Source organism: Ceratotherium simum, chromosome 26 (assembly GCF_057802395.1).
Source record: "Ceratotherium simum simum isolate JZ-2026a chromosome 26, ASM5780239v1, whole genome shotgun sequence".
NCBI lineage: Eukaryota > Metazoa > Chordata > Mammalia > Perissodactyla > Rhinocerotidae > Ceratotherium > Ceratotherium simum.
In genome coordinates, this window is record NC_141925.1 from 37,565,598 (window position 1) to 37,586,334 (window position 20,737).

Sequence of the window (20,737 nt, forward strand, 5' to 3'; positions counted from 1 at the left end):
GCGGCGGCCAGATGCGGTCCCGGGGCTTCCCCTGCGCCGACCGGCTCTCAGAGAGGCCTCGGTCTCCCACCCCGCGGAACGGGCTCGGGGACGGGGCTCCGCAGTCGCGGAGGCGGCACCGGGCGGAGAGTGGGCCGAGGCCGGCCCCTCGCCTGCAGGTGCGCCCCCGCCCCCCGCTGCTGCGGGGCGGGGGACACACAGACACGGGCCCCGCCCCGGCCACGCCCCGCGGGCTTATTTACATGCTGCCGCGGCCCCGCCCGGGGCGGCTAAAGCGACGTGTCCTTGTCCCCCGTGGGTAGCCCTGGCCCCTGCGGCCGCGGATCGCCAGGTAACGGGAGTGGGGGGGTCCGGGTGGGGCAGCTGGGAGAGGACCCACGGGCAGGACCCAGTGGGTCTGGGGAGAAAACTGGGTGGGGATCCGAGCCTGGAGCCCTGGCCGGGCCATCCATGTGGTGGGTCTGGGGGCTCTTGCAGGCTCTAGCCACTGTAGACCGCTGACCTCCGACAGCTGCCCCACATCCACAGCGGTTCTGGCCCCAGTGTTGTCCCTGCGTGTGTGACGTCCAGCCGGGCAGGACCGTCAGTGTGGTGGCTGGAGTCCATGCCTGGCAAACAGGAGGCAGTGCAGCCTCAGGAAGAGGGGCCTTCCTGAGCTAGGATGGGGCCCCATCTCTGGTGGTCTGTGGGAAGTGTCAAAGGCCACCTAAACTCAGGAGGTGTTTGGGAGGTAGTGAGGGGCATGGGGCCAGAGAAACGTCCAGGGTCAGGGCACATCACCCAGGGGGAGAGGGGGCTATCAGATCAGGGAAAGGTCTGAGGGGTCAGTGTGAGGTCGAACAGGGGCATGGGGAGTGGGGAATCAGCTCAGGGATGCATGTGTCAATGGGAAGGACTCTGGGGCCACTGTGCACCAAGTGGTCAGCTGCCAGTGGGCAGCAAAGAGGCTGCCAGGGACAGCTGCCCTGAGTGTCCACCAGCCTGCCGAGTGACCATGGGGTGGTCTGTGTTCTGGATTTCAGCTCCAAGGGCCTCCCCTCAGAGCCACCACCGCCTGGGACAACCAGCCTGGAGCCATGAAGACCAAGAACCGGCCCCCCAGGCGCCGGGTGCCAGCGCAGGACACAGATGCCACCCCAGGGGAGCAGACCCCCGACAGGCCCCAGCCGGGCTCTGGGCCGGAGCTGACCAAGGGTCTGCGGAGCAGGACGGCACGGGCGCAGGGGGCGCGGGCTGAGGGCGGACGCAGGCGGCCGGGGTCCTCGGGGCCGGGTGGCCGGCGGGAGAGCAGCGTCCAGCGGCGGCTGGAGAGCAACGAGCGGGAGCGGCAGCGCATGCACAAGCTGAACAACGCCTTCCAGGCGCTGCGCGAGGTCATCCCGCACGTGCGTGCCGACAAGAAGCTCTCCAAGATCGAGACTCTCACGCTGGCCAAGAACTACATCAAGTCGCTGACCGCCACCATCCTGACCATGTCCAGCGGCTGCCTTCCGGGCCTGGATGGGCCGGGCCCCAAGCTCTACCAGCACTACCAGCAGCAGCAGGCAGCGGGGGGCGCGCTCGGTGCCGCCGAGGCCCAGCCTGAGAGCCACCTGCAGAAGTACTCCACGCAGATCCACAGCTTCCGAGAGGGCTCCTAGCACCCCGGCCTGGGGGTCAGCGGTGGCCTGGCCCTGGTCGCTCCGTGCCGGGAGCCCCAGACCGATGGAGACACCCATGCAGACCTGGCCCCAGCGGCCCCATCTTCCCTGAACTCTCCGCTGCCTCTCTGGAGCCCCGCCTGGCCCCCAGGGGACAAGAGCAGTGCAGGAGGCCCAGCCTCCACAGAGGCCCAGGCCCTGCTTTGTAATTGACTAGGCAGGAGTTGACAGGCCTTGTACCTAAATTCTCTTCACTCCCGACTCCCTCCCGAGGCAAGGGGAGATTCCAGGAAAAGGTTTTCTTTGGTAAGTTTCCCCAGTTACTGCTGAGGCCCAGACCCAGGAAGGGACTTCCTCCAACCTGCATAGGAGCCTCCTTGTTTGTGGTAGACTGAGGCACGGAGCAAGCAAAGCCCACAGCCACTCGGGGAGTGTGGCTGAGCTGAGATGGTTGGAGCCTCTAGTTCTGCATCTGTCAGTTAGAAACCCTAGTTAGATTACCTCACATTAATTCTAAAGGGACCTTGTCAGGGAGAGGCCTTGTCCGGGAGAGGGGATCTTTTCCTCCCTTCTGCCTAGTGGGGGTTCCTGACTGTGGAGAGTCTGAGCAGGGTCCAAGGGTCTGTGGTCTGGTGCTGAGGGGGCTGGAGACAGGGCTGGGCTGATGGAGCGGGAGGGGCTGCTAGGCCCTGTTTCCCTTGAGTGGCCAGGGGTCTCCAGGCCAGCCCTGGCCCTGCGGGGAGAGGGTCTGTCCCCAGGTCTCTCTTGGGGTCCCACCCAAATTTGCTGCTGCTTGTCATATTTATCACTGACATGGGTGGTCACATAACTGGCAGAGGGTGGTCTGACAGGACTTTGGGATGTTCTTGGGTCCTGGTTGGAGTTGGGGGCCCTGCGGGGCTCTCTATGGGGAGGAGGCTGGGGTGGCAAGAGCTCCCCTCCCCCACCTGGCGGTGCTACTTAAAGACGGGACTGGGCAGCTTGGCAGGTCCCTGCCGCCTCGGGCCAAGCTTCCGTCTGTGGCATTCCTGCCCCGCTGCCTCCAACAGGCTTGGTGACTTTGCTCTCAGCCCCCGCTGGCCTCTCCCCTCCCTCATCCCTCTGCCCAAAGCCGAAATGGGGAGGGGACAGGGTCCTTGGCAGCCTTGGGCAGGAACCCCAGTGACGGGCTGCGGAGAGGGTGGAGTTGGCCTGGCATGTGGGGCCAGGTCATCCGTGCCCACACCTGTCCCAGAGACCCTTGGAGGCCAGGCCCCTCCTGGGGCGCTGTGGGTGGGGGCTGAGCCAGGCGGAGAGTGGGGCTGCCACAGCCCAGGGCCCTCCCCAATTCGTGGCCTCACCCTCTCTACCCTGGTAGTTCCTGGCCACAGCCTCTTAACGCATGGCCAGGCTTGGCATCAGCTCTGGCCACCTGGAAGGCAGCAGGTGGAACTCCTCAGAACAGTCATTAGCTGCCGGTCAGACACTGGCCGGGCCTCCCCAGGCCCCAATGCCAGGCCCTCTGGAAGGTGGCCCCAGGAGGTCCCGGCCTCATTGCCCCAGCTGTCCTTCAGCACGGCTCAGGTAGGGGCCCCGGCACTCCCGGCCTGCTCCTCAGGTGGCCACTCTGGAAGGTCAGTGGGCAGGGCAAGCCACTAACTCCAAGCTCAGGACAGATGGGCCCCATACATCCTCTACTGTGGGTCACCACCTTGCGGGACGATGGCCTTCGCAGCTCTGTCTGTCCCAAATTGGCTCCTGCACCCCTTTTGCTTCCCAGAGGGTGACCTGGGCCCAGACGTCCAGTCCTTCTTCACCTGCGGCTGGAGGGCATCTGCGCACCCCATGGCCACATCATGAAGGATCCTTAAAGGTCCCACTCCTGCGCTTGGGTATTAAATATAGGGTGGGGGAGGGGGAGGGGACAGGTCTGGGGACAGACTGGCGAGGCTGCTCCCTCAACCCTCATCTTGGACCCTGAAGTCAGAAACCCACGTACTCTGAGCCCCGGCCGCCTGGCCCCGCCGGGGGCTACTGACCCGCCTGCACGCCAGCCCTGAGTGAGCTCTGGAGGCGGCGATCCCCATCGACTCAGCAGAGAAACCAGAACTGCGACTTTTCTGTCTGGGGAAAACTTCCTGGAACTGAACGGCCAGCGCACCAGCTGTAATTGTGGTGAAAATGTTTCTTAAATGACCCAAATTTGCTTTTATTTTTCCTAATGGCCCCTTCAAAGTACTAATGAAACTGATGCTGTGTCATAAAACAAAAATAAACGATTTCACGGCAATTGCTGCTTTTGCCCCATGCATTCGAGCACAGGAACTGTGCATTTTAATCATAATGTAGCAATAAAAATATCACGTCATTTACACTCTGGCGTAAGTTTTTATTGAATGAAGCGTCCGAAGAATCGAGATGTTCAGTGATGCTGAGCAGGTAAACAGTTGGTGCTCAGCGGTGAGGACACGGTCGCCCTGGAGAAAGGGCATGTGAAACCAGCTTCAGACAGTGAGTCACAGCAGAATGACAGGCCGACAGGTCGCTGCCATAGAAGAAACCCATAATGCCCATTCGGAGAAAACCTGCTGCCGATGAGGCATAAACAGACAGGAGGGCGTCGCCCCGCTCTGCACCCAGACTCACACCTCCTGCTCCCGCCTCCAGAACACGCGGCAAACGCCGGGACCACCGGCTGCCTCAAAGCCCCGCGGGAGGGGACCTCACAGGAGACCTCCTTAGGGTCAGCTTCTGGGTGACAAACACCACACAGCAAAACGGGATCAAATGCAGAGCGGTCCCCTCCCGACAGGAATGCTGGGAGAGCTGGAGAGTTTGTTGTCTCAGGAGGAGCAGAGACGGACTTGGGCTCTGATGCCCGCCGGAGCCAAGTGTGTGGCTGTAGGAAGCCAACTCCAGACTGTGCCAAATGGGGCCATGAAGAATAAACGCAGCGGAGAAGCTGCCCCTTGGGCGGCGGTGGGGGGGGGGGTGGTGCGGCGCCTGGGAGGTCCTTCCCACTGACCTGGCTGGGCTTGCCCGGAGGGGTGGACGTGGCCTCCACACCCCTCTCATCTCCACTCCCTCCCTCCCCACTGTAACATGATCGTCTGTAAAAGGAGCTCCCACCCCCCAACCAGGTCAGGGGAAGGGCTGGCTGAGGGCTGATGACCGTGATTCTGTATTGAACACCTTCTCCCAGCCACAGGCGGCCCCTCCATCCTTCGTCCACCCCAGGAGGGCCTGTGTCCACCAGGGGAAGAAGATGCCTCCCTCCAGCGTTTATTCCCACCCTGTCAACTCCTTCCTTAACTTCTGAAATTAAACCCTATTTGTGAGTCCCGCTCTGAGAAATGATCACAGCATGGGGCAATGCAGCCCTGAGCCCCACAGCCATTTTTCTTTGAGGGGCAGGAGGCAGGGCCCTGATGCTGCTGGGGGTGCCCGGGGCTCAGCGGGCTCCGCTTCCCCAGGGGGGACATTCCTGGAAGGCTCCAGGGTCCAGGTTCCCATGCTGGAGAGGCGGGAGGCAGAGGGGGAAGGGGCCCGCACCCCACACTCCATGTCACAGACCAGGGACATGTGCGGGGGCGTCCATAAAGCTTCACATTTCGGGGCTTTCTCAGCTAGTGCCTCCAAGGTGGCCATGACCTCAGGCCAGGTTCCCTCTTGAGTCTTGAGGATCCACATTTCAGCACGAGAAGCCTCACGTATCAGCCCTGATCCTTCAAACCGGGCACCACTCCTGCTTCCAGGGGAGGAGAGGCAGCCTCAGCAGCAGATGGGGCCGAGGGAGAGACCCTGCAGGGAACCCGCCACCTGTGCAGGCCTGCTGGGGAGACCCTGCTCCCCGCTCCGCTCGCCGGCTGTCTCCTGGGATGCGCTCCAGGGGGCCCTGGTGGCATTGGCCCGGACAGAGATGTGATCCCAGCCCCCCTGGAAGAAGAGAGCTACGTCACCCGGGGCCGCTGGGGGTCAAGGGGCAGAGGCTATCCTTCCAGACACCGGAGCTCAAGACCTTCTAGAAGCTCTGCCTGGGGCCTCCCACAGACCCTGATGGGAACCACCCCAGGGACCCAGAGCATGCACAGTGTGACCACGCAGCCCCAGCCAGCAGATCCGCCCTGCTCACCCCGATGCCGTAGTCCCAGCCCTGCCCCTTGGGCTCGTGGGGCTGCACGCCCGTGCGGTGACACACGGTTCCCCGGCTCAGGCTGTGGCTCCCCTGGACTTTGTTGGCGATAACCCAGACCTGGAACACAGACCCATTCAAGGCTCGGCCCCCAGCAGCGGTGGGACCATGGGGACAGCAGCGGGGAGACCAGAGCGGGAACCCGGAGCCCCCCAGGTTCCTTACCCCAGAGTGAGTGTGCACCCTCTGTCCCTGCCCCCCCACCCAGGGCACCCAGACCTGGTCCAGGGGCCCCACGGACACGTGGCGCACGTTGTTGGACACGTGCTCCCAGCTGGAGCCCTGCGGGTAGCTGGGCGTGACCCCCTGGCGATACCACAGGTTCCCTGGGGAGAGAAGGGTGCGCGTCGTGAGGCCCCAGAGCATGGCGACCCACTTCGGGTATGCAAAGCCAGGGGTGGTCTGACCACACTCCTCTGCGTCCCCACACTTCCCGGGGCTCTCGCTGACCCACAGCCAGAGAGAAGCTGGGCCAGAGCCAGCTCGGCCTTCCCGCGCCCCACTCCACCTGAGCTGCACAATCGTCCCGCTGTGCTGGGCTGGCATCGTCGTCCTCTTTCTACGCATGAGAAACTGAGGACAAGGAATTATTTGAACAAATAAAGAGAGTGGGCCTGGACCAAAAGACCTGGGTTCCAGGCCCAATTCTGCCCTTTCCTCGCCCTGCTCATCTGTGACAGCGACAGAACAGGAAAGGGAACTGGCCAGAGCCCTGGCCCAGGTGGCACGGGGGCAGGGAGGACCCAGCGCCAAGCGGGCGACCTCCAGCAGCCCCAAACTACCATGGGGCTCCTGTGTCACAGGCCTGGGTGGCACCTTCTAGAAGACGCTCCCAGTGTAGGCCCCGCTGGGCAGTGTCACCCCGGCCTTGGTACTGTGCCCTATGCCCCAGGCCCAGGCAGGCTGACAACCTGGGGCCAGCTGGTGCCTCCCACCCTGGGTAACTTGGGGGAGGGAACCTGTTCAGAGGCTGACTGCGGGGTGGCGCCCTCTCATGGTGGCTTATAAAGGTCTCATGTCAGGGACCTGGGAGCTGAGGAGGGTCTCATCCCATGGGGGTGCTCAGGGAACCCCTAGCCTCCCCTGGTGACCACCAAGGACCAGAAACAACTTGCCGTTTGCGTCCAAGGCGTAGACGGACGTCTGCCCCACGGACACCTGCTTCAGCCTCTGTCTGGGTGGGGATGGGATGTGGTACCAAGAGTCACCTGTGATGGGGGGCAGGCTCAGGCAGCAGCCGGGAAACACCAAACCTGGGGCCCCAGCGCTCGGGGAGCACGGGGCCTCCTCTGCAGCTCACAGGGTGGGGGCGGGTGTGGCCTCCAGAGCAGCCAGACCACACATGTGTGACAGGGCCTGGCATGAGCTGAGGGCCAAGCAGAGCTGACCCGGCACAGGGCTCTCTGGAGGCTGTGGCAGGTGTCAGATGGTGGGGCTGGATGGGCTGATCTCACAAACTGGGACATGAAGGTGCCAAGCCCGGCATGTGGTAGAGATCCAGCCTTGGGGCTGCTGTGCGAACCCACTGCCTGAGCCCCGTGGCCCTGTGTGGGGGGCAGCGATGCACCAGCCACCACTCATGCATCTGTCCGGCCTCCCCTATGCCGGACACCATCTAGACAGCCAGTCAAGAACAAGCCAGCATGGCCTGTACTCCTGGAGGTAGCCAGAACAGTCACTGTGGAGTGGGCCGCGCAGGGCCACCCCAGGAGGGCCTGGGCAGGCTTGTCCCCTGAAGGGCAGGATGTGCAAAGTGCCCAACACCAGCGATGCCCTGGGCAGGAGGCCGACCACAGTGAAGGGCAGCTGTGAGGGGTTCCCCATCATGGGGTGGTGACTGCCCCCACTGTGAGTCCCAGCGGGAGGGGAACGTGGCCTATAGGGGGGATCCCGGCTTGGCCCCCAGCACCTGGTCCACAGGTAACATTCAGTAAATGCTTGCTGAGCTGAACTGAAAATTCAGGGACCTGTCAGCCAGCTTTCCCTGGAAGCAGAAGCACATGCAACCTCACTCAGACCAGCCCCGTGTCCCCTGTCACAGCTTGGTGGCCCCGGGTAGGGGTCCTCCTGGAGGGGCAGCACTCACCAGCTGGCTGGGAGGGGGACACAGAGCCCCGGTAGAAGGCGGAGCCGTCCCTCGCCACAGCCCACACCTGGTAGCAGGCCCCAATGGAGATGGAGGCAAAGGGCTGGTCGGTGCCCACGTGCAGCCAAGAGGAGCCCTAGAGACGGGTGAGAAGGGACACTGAGGGCGGCCCGGCCCGGCCTCTGCCACCCCCACCCACAAGTCCCAGGAGCTGGCAGCTCTTCACGCCAACCTCATCCTCAGCTCCAACTGCCCACAGAGCCCAGTGACCCCCTTGGGCCACAGGCGGTGTCCACCAGCCCCAGGGACCATCCTGGGCAGGCCCAGGGACACCTGAGCTCCCTGACTCCACAGCAACAGTCTTATTTGGGAAGAATCCCAAAGAGGGGATTCAACCCCAAGAGGGTCCAAGGGCTGGCAGGGTGGGCAGGCCTGGCGGTCCCCAGAGGAGGCAGGAATGAGGGTGCTCACCGCGGGGTTGAGCTCGGACACACCCAGGCGGCAGAGCACGTCCCCTTTGTCACTGATGGCCCAGAGCGCAATGCTGTGCCCATTCCCACTGGCGCCCGGGCTCTCGGGGATGATGGACACGTCCCCGAGGGCGATGGGGGCCACCTCCAGCCAGGGCCCGCTGGTCACCAGCTTGCATTTTCTGAATGGGGGGAAAAGAACACAACCTGGGCACCCCGATGCTACTGCGAGCCTCGGCCCAGCTCACCGCCCAGAGCCACCTGCTCTAGCTGCGCAGGAGGCTGGGAAGCAAGAGCTAAGATGACCTCGCCCCAGAGGCCACCCTTCTCCCCACGGCAGCCTCGGCCGGGTCCCAGGGAGCGCTGGGGCCAGGACCCCGAAAATACTCAGGTGGGCACTGCTTCCCCAAAATGGGCGGGAATAAGGGCCTGGAGAGGTGACTCTGCCCTCGGCGCCCTGTCCTGCCCCAGCCAGGCCTGCTCACAAACAGAGCCTGCCAGTGACATTTCTCTTATTTGTTCTTGAAAACAAACGCCTCAGAAACAGGAGAGCATTGGGAGCCTGCGGGCATTTCCTGGGCTGACATTTACTTTGATTCTGTTTTCCCTTCCTACCCCTCCTCCCCTTCCTTCTACTGGGACTGAGGTCACAGGTCGGGAGGTCTGGCCCTGGAGGAACCAGCAGGATGGACAAGGCCACACCCCCCAGCTCCCTCCTGGCTCCCCTCTTTACCTGGCCCAGCACCTTCTCCTGACAAAATCCTTCATGGTTTTGTACCCATGGTATGAGCTGCAAGAGGAAGAAGCTGAATTCGAGACCACTCTGTGGAAGTTTCTGGAAAGTGACATACATCCTTTTTCCACCCCTTACAGGGTACAGAGCCCCACTGTAAGCCACGGAGTGGGCTCAAAGGGCAGCAGGCATCACAGGACACCATCCTCCTCCTTTAGATGCCTCCTGCCCGGCCAGGGTCTCTGTGGGGTCAGGGCCTCCCTGGGGCGGGGGTCGCTGTGGGGTCCAGGCCTCCCTGGAGCGAAGGTCTCCCTGGGTTGGGGTCTCCCAGAACCCTCGCTCGGCACAGCAAGAACACTACCAGGTGCTGAGGGAGCCATGGTGTCATCCCTGAGCCCACCCACTGAAGCCAGGTGTGCCAGGTGTGCTGGCCTGAACTCACCTGGGCCCCTCCACACCTCCCCAGGTGGCTGAGGTGGGCATGTAAGCATCTGCTCCTCGGCCACACCTGGGTGTTTGGGGGGACCAGAGCTACCCAGGGCTGGGGGGCAGGGGGGCAAGAGGCTGGGGGGCAGGGGGGCAGCCTGGCAGAATGGTGAGGCCACCAGTGTTGGGGAGGACAGGGCCTGGCTGGGCCACAAGCCCAGTGCCTGATGCTTGGGGTTCCACCCCAGGAGGCTCCCTCCCTAGGCAGAGAGAGAGATGCTTACGCAGGGAAGTCACTGGCGTACTGCCACCCTTCCTGGTCAGTGCCCCCAGGAACGCTGAAGTCCACGGACCAGTCAGAAACCTGCGGGAGGGGCGGGTCAGTACAGGCAGACTCCCCACCCCCGCCTCTGCTCACCCCACAGCCCAGCGCTCACCCAGGTCCACTGCAGGGACGGGGGCTTCGTGCCGGCCTTGGTGCACTCCTGCAGCCCCGTGGCATCACTCCACATGTACCGGTCGGTGGGGAGACCCCTGCAGCAGGACAACAGGGGTGGAGTGACCCGAGAGACAGGCGAGAGCGGCCCGTCCCGCCCAGGCACCCAGGACATCCGCATCTCTGAGGGGGTGTGGGGCAAAAACAGAACCGCCCCAAGGCGGGGACAGCAACTGTGGTGATCCCGCGTCACAGGTGGCCTGGGCTACAACCCAGCCAGGCCATCCACAGAGGGCTGTGTGCGTGTGGTCTGGGAGCCCATCTCTCTTTCCTTTGTGTTCTGGGTGTCCCCCCCAATTGTGTCCCCCCAAACAATGTTGAAGCCCTATCCCCAGTACCTGTGAGTGTGACCTTATTTGGAAATAGGGTTTTGCAGATGATCAAATGAGATGAGATCATTAAGGTGGGCCCTAATTCAACATGACAGTGTCCTTATGGAAAGGAGACATTTGGACCCAAGTTTCCCAAATTGGAAGAAGATGTAAAGACACAGGGAGAACACCATGTGAAGACTGGTGTGATGTTGTCACAAGCCAAGGAATGCCTGAAGCTACCAGAAGCCAGGAGAAAGGCCCGCTGACTCATACACTTGCAGAGCAACCAGCAGCACACGGGTAATGCTGGGCAGGTGGCCGTGAGGCTGCGGTGCCAGGAGGCTGGCCCTTGGTTTGGACTCTCTATATGGCCCAGGGAGCACGGAGCTGCCCTGCTCCTCTTCCCCAGGACTGAGGAGGGAGGGAGGGGAGACGCAGGCAAGTCAGCGTGCCGTGTGGACGCTACACATAGCCGATGTGGAGGTTTCCAGGACCTATTCAGCGACGTGTATCAACTGCCTCAGAAGAGCTCGAACCTTGATTTACTGGGGGTGAACAGAGAAACTCACAAATATTTACACACAAGAAAATCCTTTAAACTGTTCTCACAACAGTGAAAGGTCACAGTCTACACGGCCAAGACTGAGTCAGGGTTAGGTCAACCAGATCCCTCCCTGCTATCGGATTTGAGGCCATCCCAGACCACCTTTATGTGCAGGGTTTTGTCCCCCACACTCAGGCACACGGACACACACAGAGGGCGGGCCGGAGGAAACAGACCAGAATGCGAGTAATGGTTACTGCCTCTGGTTGGTGCGTTTACGGTTTGTTCTCACATTATTCGGTATTTCTTCCTTTCACCAATTTTGAAAAAACAGGAGGGGAATCAATTGCATTTCTGTAGACAGCCACACACAGCTAAAAAATGAAATAAATAAGCTTGAATGTGCCATTAACAATAGTATCAAAAAATATGAAATACCATCTAATAAAAGACGTCAAGATTCCTATATAAAAAGTTACAAAACCTTATTAAGAAGAAATTAAAGAAGCCCTACATAAATGGAGGTGTAAACTATGCCCACATTGTGGAGACAGGATTTGTGACATAACTTTTCTACCCAAATTCATGTAGAGATCCAAGGCCATCCTGACCAAGACTGCAACGGTTTTTGGGGACTGTGACAAGCTGCTTCTAAAATTCATCTGGAAATGATCGGAGAACAGCCGAAACGCTGTTGAAGAAGCCGAGATGGTTTGTTCTGTCAGCTTTGAATGCTTCCCATAAGGGGACAGTGGTTGGAACAGTGGGGGGTTAGCGCGAGGTACCCAATGGCTCAAGAGAGAGGAGGGCTCGGGAACAGAGCATTGCCTGCATGGACACTGAGTTAAGACAAAGGTGGCCGTTGTGACGCAAGGGGGAAGGTCAGTCCTTTCAATAAATGGTGTGGGTCACTGGATATTCAAACAACGACACCTGACCTCCAGCCCACACTCTACACCCGACAGTTTGGGGGTGGGGAGGTGGGGCTCTAGACCTAAATGGACGAGGCAGAGGAATAAAGCTTCTAGAACTGGATCCACAAACTATGTGACCTGTGGACCCAACCAGGCTCGCTGCCTATTTCGGCACACCCTACAAACTAAGGGTGGTTTTTACATTTTTAAATGGTTGAAAAAATCCAAAGAAGAATAATGCTTCATGACATGTGAAAATCATATGCCATTCAAATTTGTGTCCAGATATAAATCCTACTGGGACACATGGACGCTCAATCGTTGACAAAGCAACAACTGCAGAGCGAGCAGTTGTGAGAGACCGTGTGGCCCACAAAGCCTACAACATTTACTATCTGCTCCTTTATAGAAAAAGTTTGCTGACTGCTGTTCTAGAAGATAGGAGAATGTATTCATTACTTTGGTGTTCATGAGATTTCTTAAGAGGATTTTTTTGTGTGTGTGAGGAAGATCAGCCCTGAGCTAACATCTGATGCCAATCTTCCTCTTTTTGCCGAGGAAGATTGGCCCTGAGCTAACATCTGTGCCCATCTTCCTCTACTTTATATGGGATGCTGCCACAGCATGGTTTGACAAGCAGTGCGTCGGTGCACGCCCAGGATCCGAACCTGCAAACCCCGGGCCGCCGAAGCGGAGAGCATGCACTTAACCACTGCACCACCGGGCCGGCCAGAAGAGGATTTTTTAAAGGCCCAATTTTACGTAAAAAAAAAAAAAAAAAAGAATCGATCAACTGGACTACATTTAACAATCAAAAGTCACCACTAAGAAGGTGGGAAGGCAAACCACAGAACGGAAGTAACTGACAGAGGGCTCGCATCCTGAATGCGCACACAACACTGACAAAGCAAGAAAAAGAGGATCCAACCAAAACATGGGACAAGGACTCAAAGGGGCATTCCACAAATGAGGGTATCGGAGTGCCAGTCAATGCAGGAAGGTGCTCTGCCTCGTTAGTCATCAGGAAACAGAAACTTAAAACAGGAGATGCTAGCCACGCTTGAGTGTGGCTAAAATAAAAGAAACCGGCAAAGATGTGTTGGTAAAGTGTGAACTGGTACATCCACTGTGGAAAACTGGCTCTTCTGACACCAGCTGGGTGAGCTGAATACGACTCTGACGCTAACCCCCGGAGTCAGCACAGACCCCACAGTCAAAGCGCATGGTCCCCAGCAAGACCGCCCCACTTCAGACACCAGCCACACTTTGTGGGTCCCCAGGCCACCTGCACTTCTGACTGACTGGCTACAAATTGGGGGGAATCCCACTACCTCCTCAGGTTTGATAATTTGCTAGAACGACTCACAGAACTCAGAAAGTGCTATACTTATGATCAGAGTTTTATCATAAAGGACATGAAACAGGACCAGTCGAAAGAAGAGACCCCCAGGGCTGAGTCTGGGGGGGCCCAAACGGAGCGCCTGGATGATGCTAGAGTTTGAGCATCACTGGCCAAAAGTCCTGCAGCGGGTTTTAAAGGCTAAGAAATTCCACAACCTGCTTATTTTCTAAAAATACAAAAACCTCAGGACAAGAGCAATGAGAAATACGTGTCTATGCTGAGTGGGAGAGAAATAAAAAGCCACGTAACAATCTAGATTTTATATAGCGTCTCCCCTTCTGCCAAAACAAACATATTGACTGTCTTGTCCAAAAGTCTCACATTTGGAGGATTAAAATAATTTTGCTGGAGGCCATGATATTCTCAGTAGCTTAAATTAAGCAAAACTTCAAAAAACAAAGCAACCACCACTGCCCCCACCCCAAAAAGCAAGCAAAACTATAACAGTGTTAGAAGTTGGGATGGCGGTTCTTGGTGAGGAGGGAGGGGTGACAAAAGGGAAGGGGCACCAGAGGCGGTGGGGGGCTGGCAAGGCTCTGTTTCTTGTCCTGGGGGGTGGCTACACTGGTGTTCGATTTGTGATAACTCAATGATTGATATCCGTCTATGCACAGACAGATCGTTGAATATATGCATACACATACATTCACGCTTTGTGCTCTTAGGCATGTAATACCGCTCAATAAGTGCGTTTTTAAAATATGCATCACACGTAAAGATTCAAGGAAAAAACTCTCTGTAACCAGAAGATCCAGTTAGTTCCACGTCAGGGGCCGGATGCCAGCTCTCACGCTACACTGGACGTGGCCCTCCAGTCTTGTCAAGACGGTGGCCTGGGCCGGGCGCCGGGCTGCTCACCTGCTGCTGTAGCCTGTGACGGGGTTCCAGCGCTGGTTCTCGTAGATGTAGACGGACTTCACGTCTGACTGTGTGTAGATGTTGCTGGTGCTGCTGGCCAGGCCTGTGGGGAGAGGAAGCTGCCGGGACCCAGGCCGCGCCTGCCTGCTCGGGACTCGGGCTTCTGTCTGAAGCTCCGAAGTCCGCAGAGAATGGGCAGGGAGGGTGGGTGGAGAGGGTCGGCTGAGAGGGCTTCACAGGCCTGCTGAGCTCATCTCTCGGGGCTGCCCTGCTTCAGTTGCCTCCTCTGTGATTATTCTGGGGTTGCACAACCGGGATGAGAAGAACCTGCTGCCCACTAAACCTCCCCTCTACACCACCAGCTCCGCCACCTCACACTCTATTCTTGGCTACATCTCGTCCTCCCTTGCCGTCTGGGCACTGGGCAGGTGTGAGGCCCCCCCAGTTCTCTCCTTACTAACAAAGGTACCTTGGACCATTCACATAACCCCCATGAGACCCAATTTCCTCATTTGTAAGATGGGGACAAAAATAATTCCCACCTCACAAATGGGGAAGCTGTTAGGCCTGTGCAGATGTGTGTTCCTGTGGTCTTAGTGGACCCACAGTTGTACAGGATTAGCCGCCCCCCACTGTGGGGCGTGTGGACTGTGGCATGTCCCATTTCAGTGTTTGTTTCTGCCTCCATTTACAGTAGGGGAGAGACAGGGACTCTACCTCCCAGAACTCAGGGATCCCACAGGGGTTCAGCAAGCTCTCATCCCCTACGGCATGACCCACCTAAAGAGGGCTTGGAATTGAGGCCTGGGAATCAGGAGACTGGGGTCCTAGAGCTGCCCCAATGTGCCCTGAGGGCTCATCTGTGAAATGAGGGGCTGGACATGCTGGAGGCCCCTGGCAGCTGCCTTTCTAGAACCTTCACGGCCCCAGCTCAGCCATGGGTGCCCAGGAAGGCAGGTCGGAGACAAGGCCTGGTCTCCAGGCTCTCTCGCCTCATGGGTTGGCCCTGGGACTGTTCCCCTGTGGAGGCCGGCAGTGGCGAAGGTCACCTGTCAGCCAGCCGTCAACCAAGAGTCAACACTGGGACAGCGGCTCCGGCATGGGGCAGGGAAGCCAGAAGCATTAGAGGAGGGACTGGCCCGGGAAGGCATGGGCAGGACTCGGGAAGCTGGTCCTGCCAGCCATGGTGCATGGGCCACCCTCACCTTGGAAGCAGCCTCCGCCGTAGCCGCCCGTGTAGACCCAGGCCGTGTGGTCGTAGCCGATGCCCCACACCACGCCCCGGCTGTTGGCCTCCACCACCCGCAGGTGGCCTCCCATTTGCCGCCAGAACCTGGGAGGACGGGAGAGAGGGCAGGGAGGAATGCACCCAAGCAGGGCTTTCCAGCCTTCGACCCCCTTTGGCCCTTGGCCTCTGGGGACGCCCTACGTTACTCGTCTTCAGTCACCAAACAACAGCCTTTACTAAGGATGCCGGAAACTGCTGGACTTCCCATCGGGTATTAATCAGAGCTAAGGTGAGCCAAGAGTCGGCACAGGAGATGGGCAGGCCCCCTGCGGGGCGGCGGGGGGAGCGCTTCGGGAGCCGCTGATGCCCGGAGCTATGCAGATGGGGGGTGAGGTCAGCAGCCCATGTTCCCTTTGCCCCTTGGGGTCTGGGACGGGCATGCCACGGCATGGAGGAAGACGAGCCACAACATGGGCCAGCAGACTGAAAGGACGTCACAACACGCTGCATGGTGACAGTGTGGCCTCCTGGCCGGGCAGAGTGCAGGGAGCAGCTGCCACCTGGGTCATGCTCCTGCGGGCTGAGGCCCTGCCACTGTCACCAGAGGTCGTCTGACTTGTCTGACTGGACACCAGGCACACAGGGCCTCAAAGGGTGGACAAACACATCAATTCTCCCCTCCTGAGCAGGGCCTCCTGGTCTCACCTACATCCCCCTGGTCCTCACGGGCTCTGGGTGACCTTCTGGGAGCAGCCTCAGGATAGAATGGGGAGCACTGTGTCCCCTGCTGGGTCCCCCTCCGCTTCCTCACCCAAAATGCCAGATGCCCCGGGATTCTGCTGACACTGCTCCCCATGGGCAGCCTCACTCCATCTTGTGGTTTTAAATGCTGCCTACAGAGCCATCCCTCCCTCTTCCCCCAACACACAGCAGCTGCTTGACAGCGCCAACCTGCCCGGAGCCCAGACAGGTTTCTCGTCCCCGCTTGGGGTCCTCACACAGGCCCAGGAGGACTCAGGGCCTGGGAACCAGTCAGTCAAGCCTGTGGCTGGCCAGCGGGAAGTGAGGCCCTGTGTGGTCCTGTTGCGGCCTTCCCTTCTGAACCACATCTCTGGGTGCTTGGAGAGGGTGGCAGGCCCCAGCCCCGTCCTGAGCGCAGCCGACTCACATCTGGTCGCAGGGTAGCAGGTGTGCGGGGTCCTCCAGGTCGGGGCTGGGCTCACTCACGAAGACGTCTCCCTTGCAGGTGATGGACCAGATGGCCTGTGGGGAGGGGCGTCCGTGGACCTTCCGGCTCTCACAGCAAGACAAGCTGAGCAGGGCGAGCTGGCGTGGGGAGACAGTCACTGCTGGGAAGGGGGTGGGTGGCAGGCTGAGGCTGGGTCACCCCAAGACCACTGCCCCTTGACCCCTGGCCTCTGGGGACCACTGCCCACTCACCCAGTCGTTCATGTCCTGCTCAGTGGCGGCAGCCAGACGCACAGGCCACCTCTGCCGGGTCCTCTCGGGGGTATAGAGGGCGAAGGAGTGCTTGGCCTCATTGAGCACGGGGACCAGCGCTGTCACCTCGTTGAGGAACACGTGGATGTACTGTGCACAGAGGGCGGATGGCAGGGCTGTCCCCAGTGACAGAGCAAGACCCACGGGGCTGGGGACAAGGCCGGCCTCTGGGGGAGCCCCACCATGGTGGATGGACAGGGACGGCCTGGGTCACCCCCAATTCCACAGAGCTGGTCCTTGGGGTCCCCCAAGGAGTATGGGTTTCAGTGGTGGTCTCTGGGGCCAAGCATGTTCCAGTATGGAAGCCTAGTTCATGAGCAGATGCCTTAGTTACATCTTAAAGAAATGTTTTCTGATGTTGACAAGGGCACTTTCGAGTCAGACTGACTGGGTTCTGACACCAGCCCTGTCACATGCTGGCCGTGGGGAGGGGTGAGTGGCTTTATGTCCCTGAGCCTGACTTCCCATCTGAAACGTGAGCCTGTCTGCAGCTGCTCGGAGTGCGGAGATGGCTCTCGGGGGCTGGCACACACCTGCCCGCCACTGGCGGGGACTGCTGCCACCAGGGGCCAGCACCTGTAGATGCCAGACGCCGGTCCCCAACCGGCACCTTGGGGCTGGTGTCCCAGGCCCAGTCCTGTGCCCCTCCAGCTCTGCACCCCCTCACGTACCCCTCAGGTACCCCCTCTCCTGTGCAGCCCCCGGGCATCGCCCTCCCCTGCACCCCCCTCCCCCGGGCACCTCCCTGCCATGGGACCCCCACCGCACCTTCTTCTCCTCGTGGACCACGTAGTAGATGAAGAGGATGCTGTCCCGGGCCCCGTCGTGCCCCGTGAACTGCTCCAGCGCCACGCGGACGTCCAGCCACTTGTGGGGCTTCCAGTTGCACCACCACTGCAGGGTCCCCGTCTTCACCCACACCGACTGTGGCACGGGCCCGCAAGGGCAGAGGAGAAGAATCACAGGCAGGCCCCTGGGCTCCCAGACTCCGGCCCTGTGTGCACCCAGTTCCCAGCCCCCCGACCCCTGGTCCCTTCGCCGCCTCGCCAGGGGCTCCTGCCTGGCACTCCCAGCTCCCCCTCTTTACCCTAATGACAAAAGTGATGCTATCGGACACCTGACAGGTGCCAGGCCCCAAGCCAGTGTCGCCTACAAATAACCTCCTCATTCTCAAACAGCCTGTGGGATCGGCGCTGTTACCTCATGTTCTGGATGGGGAAACTGAGGCTCGGGGAGCTTCTGTGACTGGCCCAGTGTCACACAGTGAGTCAGTGGCAAAGCTGGGATGCACACCCGGCCTGCCTGTCCCTGGAGGCCCAACTCTTAGCTGCTGGCGAGATGCTTCTGCACCACCAGCCGAGACGCAGCCAGGTCCTCTGAGTGACACTAGCCACGTGCTTCGTGTAACTTCTGACTGTGGGCCTCTGGCGAATGGGCTCTGCCTGATGGGATCCGAGATGGCCCTCAACCCTGTCTTCCCTCGTCTCAATAAAACACGACACTGTCTGGCATGAGGGGTTCCCTTGGGCTGGGAGAGGATGATGTGATTCCCCCCCACCGCCTCCTCCTGAGGTTGCTGTGTCTTCGGGTCCCCAGGGCCTACACTGTGCCTGGAACGCAGTGGGGCCTGAACAGAGTTCTTTAGTGCAGATGAATAAATGAATGGACTCATTTATCCTTGAATCTACACGGGCCCGGAAGGGACGGCTTCACATCCAAGATGGACGGACAGAGGGATGGACGCATCCATCTATCTGTTCCTCCCACTTCACCTCAGGGCTGGTATACAGCAGGCACTCGATGAATGCCCGCCGAAAAAAACTGCGTGCAGGGGCTGCCCACCTGCTCCACGGCCTGCTCGTAGTGTCGGAAGTTCTCCAGCTCCCGCTTGGTCCTTTCCGTGAGCTGCTGGAAGATCTGCTTCCTCCAGGCGGCGGTCTGGGCCGGCGTGATGGACAGGGAGAGCGTCTGCACTGAGGCGGACAGGCCTGCGGGCCAGCCAGAGCCTCAGGGCCAGGCGCCTGGCCGGCCCACAGCTGGGGAGCAGGCCAGGGCTCTTTTTTTTTGTTTTTTTTGTGAGGAAGATCAGCCCTGGGCTAACATCCGTGCCCATCTTCCTCTACTTTATATGGGACACCACCACAGCATGGCCTGACAAGCGGTGCTTCGGTGCACGCCCGGGATCCGAACCAGGGCTGCCAGCAGCGGAGTGTGCACACTTAACTGCTACCCCACGGGGCCGGCCCCAGGGCTCTTTGTTTTTTAATCAGCCCTTTCTTGCTAGAAAGCCATAATCTCTGTAAAACGTCCCATGAGCTCCCTGCCACCGTTCACCCTGATAGGAAAGTTGATGTCCCCCCAGTTCAGCCCAGAATGGCCACCACTGCTGGGACAGGGAGAGGGGACAGGGCGCCAGGCCAGTGCCCTTCCTTATGACAGCACCGGCTGGTCTCGGAAGGCTGCAGACAGACTGGCTAAGCACAGGGGGCACGTTCAGACAGGACAGTGGGCCTGCTCCGCCTCCCTCAGGATCACCCTTTGGGGTGCTGGGCCTGCCGACACCCCCCTTACCCGAATGCACGGAGAACCACTTGAGCATAGAGTGGGCCTCCACGGCACAGCCTCCTCCTGACACCCAGGCCCATAGGGGGCGGTCGTCGGCACTGCAGGGCTCTTCCAAGCCTAGGGGGAGGACCTCCAGTGAGGAGAGGCCGGTGGTCTCAGGAAAGCCTGCAGCCGAGTAGCTGGGCGCTTTCTTGGGCTCCTTCAAGTCAATATTGGTCCAGGGCAGCTCAGCTGGGGTGGAGGCTGGGCCAGGGCGAGGCTCGGGCCTGGGGGTCTGAGTGGCCGGGCTGGCAACCTCCACAGTATGCTCTGCAGTCCTGCTGGTGCCTGGGCCGGATGCGAAGCTGTCCTTGGGGTTCCTGGGACAGTCCAGAGACTCTGCAGGGACAGGCGGGTCAGGCCCCGGTCTCTCGGCGTCCGAGGAAGCATCCGTGTCACTTGGCACACAGGACTCGCCACTGCCCCTCACCTCATCACCAAAGAAGCAGCCAGCGCTGGGAACAAAGGGGGCAGACCTGTGACTCCCTTGAGGGAGGAACACGCCCTGCAGTAGGCAGGCTGGCTCTTCTGCTCCACCACTGACTACCTGTGCGACCCTGGGCAAGTCACAGCCTCTCTGTGCAGCACACCAGAGACCCCGCTTCCCGGGGAGCTGGGACGCCTAGGCACTGAGAGCAGTCCTGACGCCCAGGCCGCACCCCAGAGCAATTGTACCAATATATCAGGGGTAGAGATCTGGCAATAGTATTATTTTTTTATTGTGGCAAAATACACGTGACGTAAAATTTACCATTTTAAATCATACAGTGCAGTGGCATTAAGTATATTCACAATATTGTGTAATTACCACCACTACGTAGTTCCAGAACCTTCTCATCACCCCAAATGGAAACCCATTAAGGGCTCACTCTCCATCCTCCTCTTTCCCCTCAACCTCCTGGCAACCACCAATTTGCTTTCTGTCTCTGTGGATTTGCCCAATCTGGACACTTGAGATAAATGCCATCATACAATATGTGACTTTTGTGACTGGCCTCTTTCACTTAGTATGATGATGTCAAGGTTCACCCATGTTGTGGCACATATCAGTACGTCATTCCTTTTTCCTGCTGAATAATATTCCATTGTGTGGCTATACCACATTTTATTAATCCATTCATCCACTGATGGACATATGAGTTGTGTCCACCTTTTGGCTGTTATGAATAATGCTTTTATAAACATGTGCAAGTTTTTGTTTGAGCACCTGTTTTTAATTCTTTGGGGTATGTATCTAGCAGTGAAATAGTTGAATCATATCTTTAACTTCTTTTTTTTTTTTTTTTTTTTTTTTTTTTTTTTTAAAGATTTTATTTATTCAGTTTTTCCCCCCAAAGCCCCAGTAGATAGT

At 59.3% G+C, this 20,737-nt stretch overlaps 2 protein-coding genes across 7 annotated transcripts in view; one reads left to right on the forward strand and one right to left on the reverse strand.

The window, feature by feature from the left end:
• Positions 1–273: 273 nt before the first annotated feature.
• On the forward strand, positions 274–3,519 carry BHLHA15 (basic helix-loop-helix family member a15). Its single transcript, XM_004440853.3, has 2 exons — positions 274–331; positions 1,023–3,519. Exon 2 carries the CDS (start codon positions 1,077–1,079, stop codon positions 1,638–1,640), a length of 564 nt encoding a protein of 187 aa, XP_004440910.1. The 5' UTR covers positions 274–331; positions 1,023–1,076; the 3' UTR covers positions 1,641–3,519.
• Positions 3,520–3,987: 468 nt separating this feature from the next.
• Positions 3,988–20,737, reverse strand: part of TECPR1 (tectonin beta-propeller repeat containing 1) — a 30,102-nt gene continuing 13,352 nt past the window's right edge. For 3 of the 6 annotated variants that reach the window (XM_087417546.1, XM_087417547.1, XM_087417548.1), the window contains 16 exons: positions 19,354–19,841; positions 18,625–18,770; positions 17,551–17,706; positions 16,723–16,872; positions 16,451–16,608; positions 15,260–15,387; positions 14,055–14,157; positions 9,964–10,060; positions 9,811–9,890; positions 9,101–9,202; positions 8,369–8,549; positions 7,898–8,033; positions 6,927–7,019; positions 6,031–6,137; positions 5,752–5,871; positions 3,988–5,555 (listed from right to left, as the gene is read on the reverse strand). In XM_087417546.1, the coding sequence (XP_087273672.1) occupies positions 5,391–5,555; positions 5,752–5,871; positions 6,031–6,137; positions 6,927–7,019; positions 7,898–8,033; positions 8,369–8,549; positions 9,101–9,202; positions 9,811–9,890; positions 9,964–10,060; positions 14,055–14,157; positions 15,260–15,387; positions 16,451–16,608; positions 16,723–16,872; positions 17,551–17,706; positions 18,625–18,770; positions 19,354–19,841 (2,410 nt within the window). In that variant the 3' untranslated portion in view covers positions 3,988–5,390. Of the gene's footprint in view, positions 5,556–5,751; positions 5,872–6,030; positions 6,138–6,926; positions 7,020–7,897; positions 8,034–8,368; positions 8,550–9,100; positions 9,203–9,810; positions 9,891–9,963; positions 10,061–14,054; positions 14,158–15,259; positions 15,388–16,450; positions 16,609–16,722; positions 16,873–17,550; positions 17,707–18,624; positions 18,771–19,353; positions 19,842–20,737 lie in introns of those variants that run through there. The other 3 variants (XM_014795620.2, XM_087417550.1, XM_087417549.1) reach the window with 3 other exon arrangements.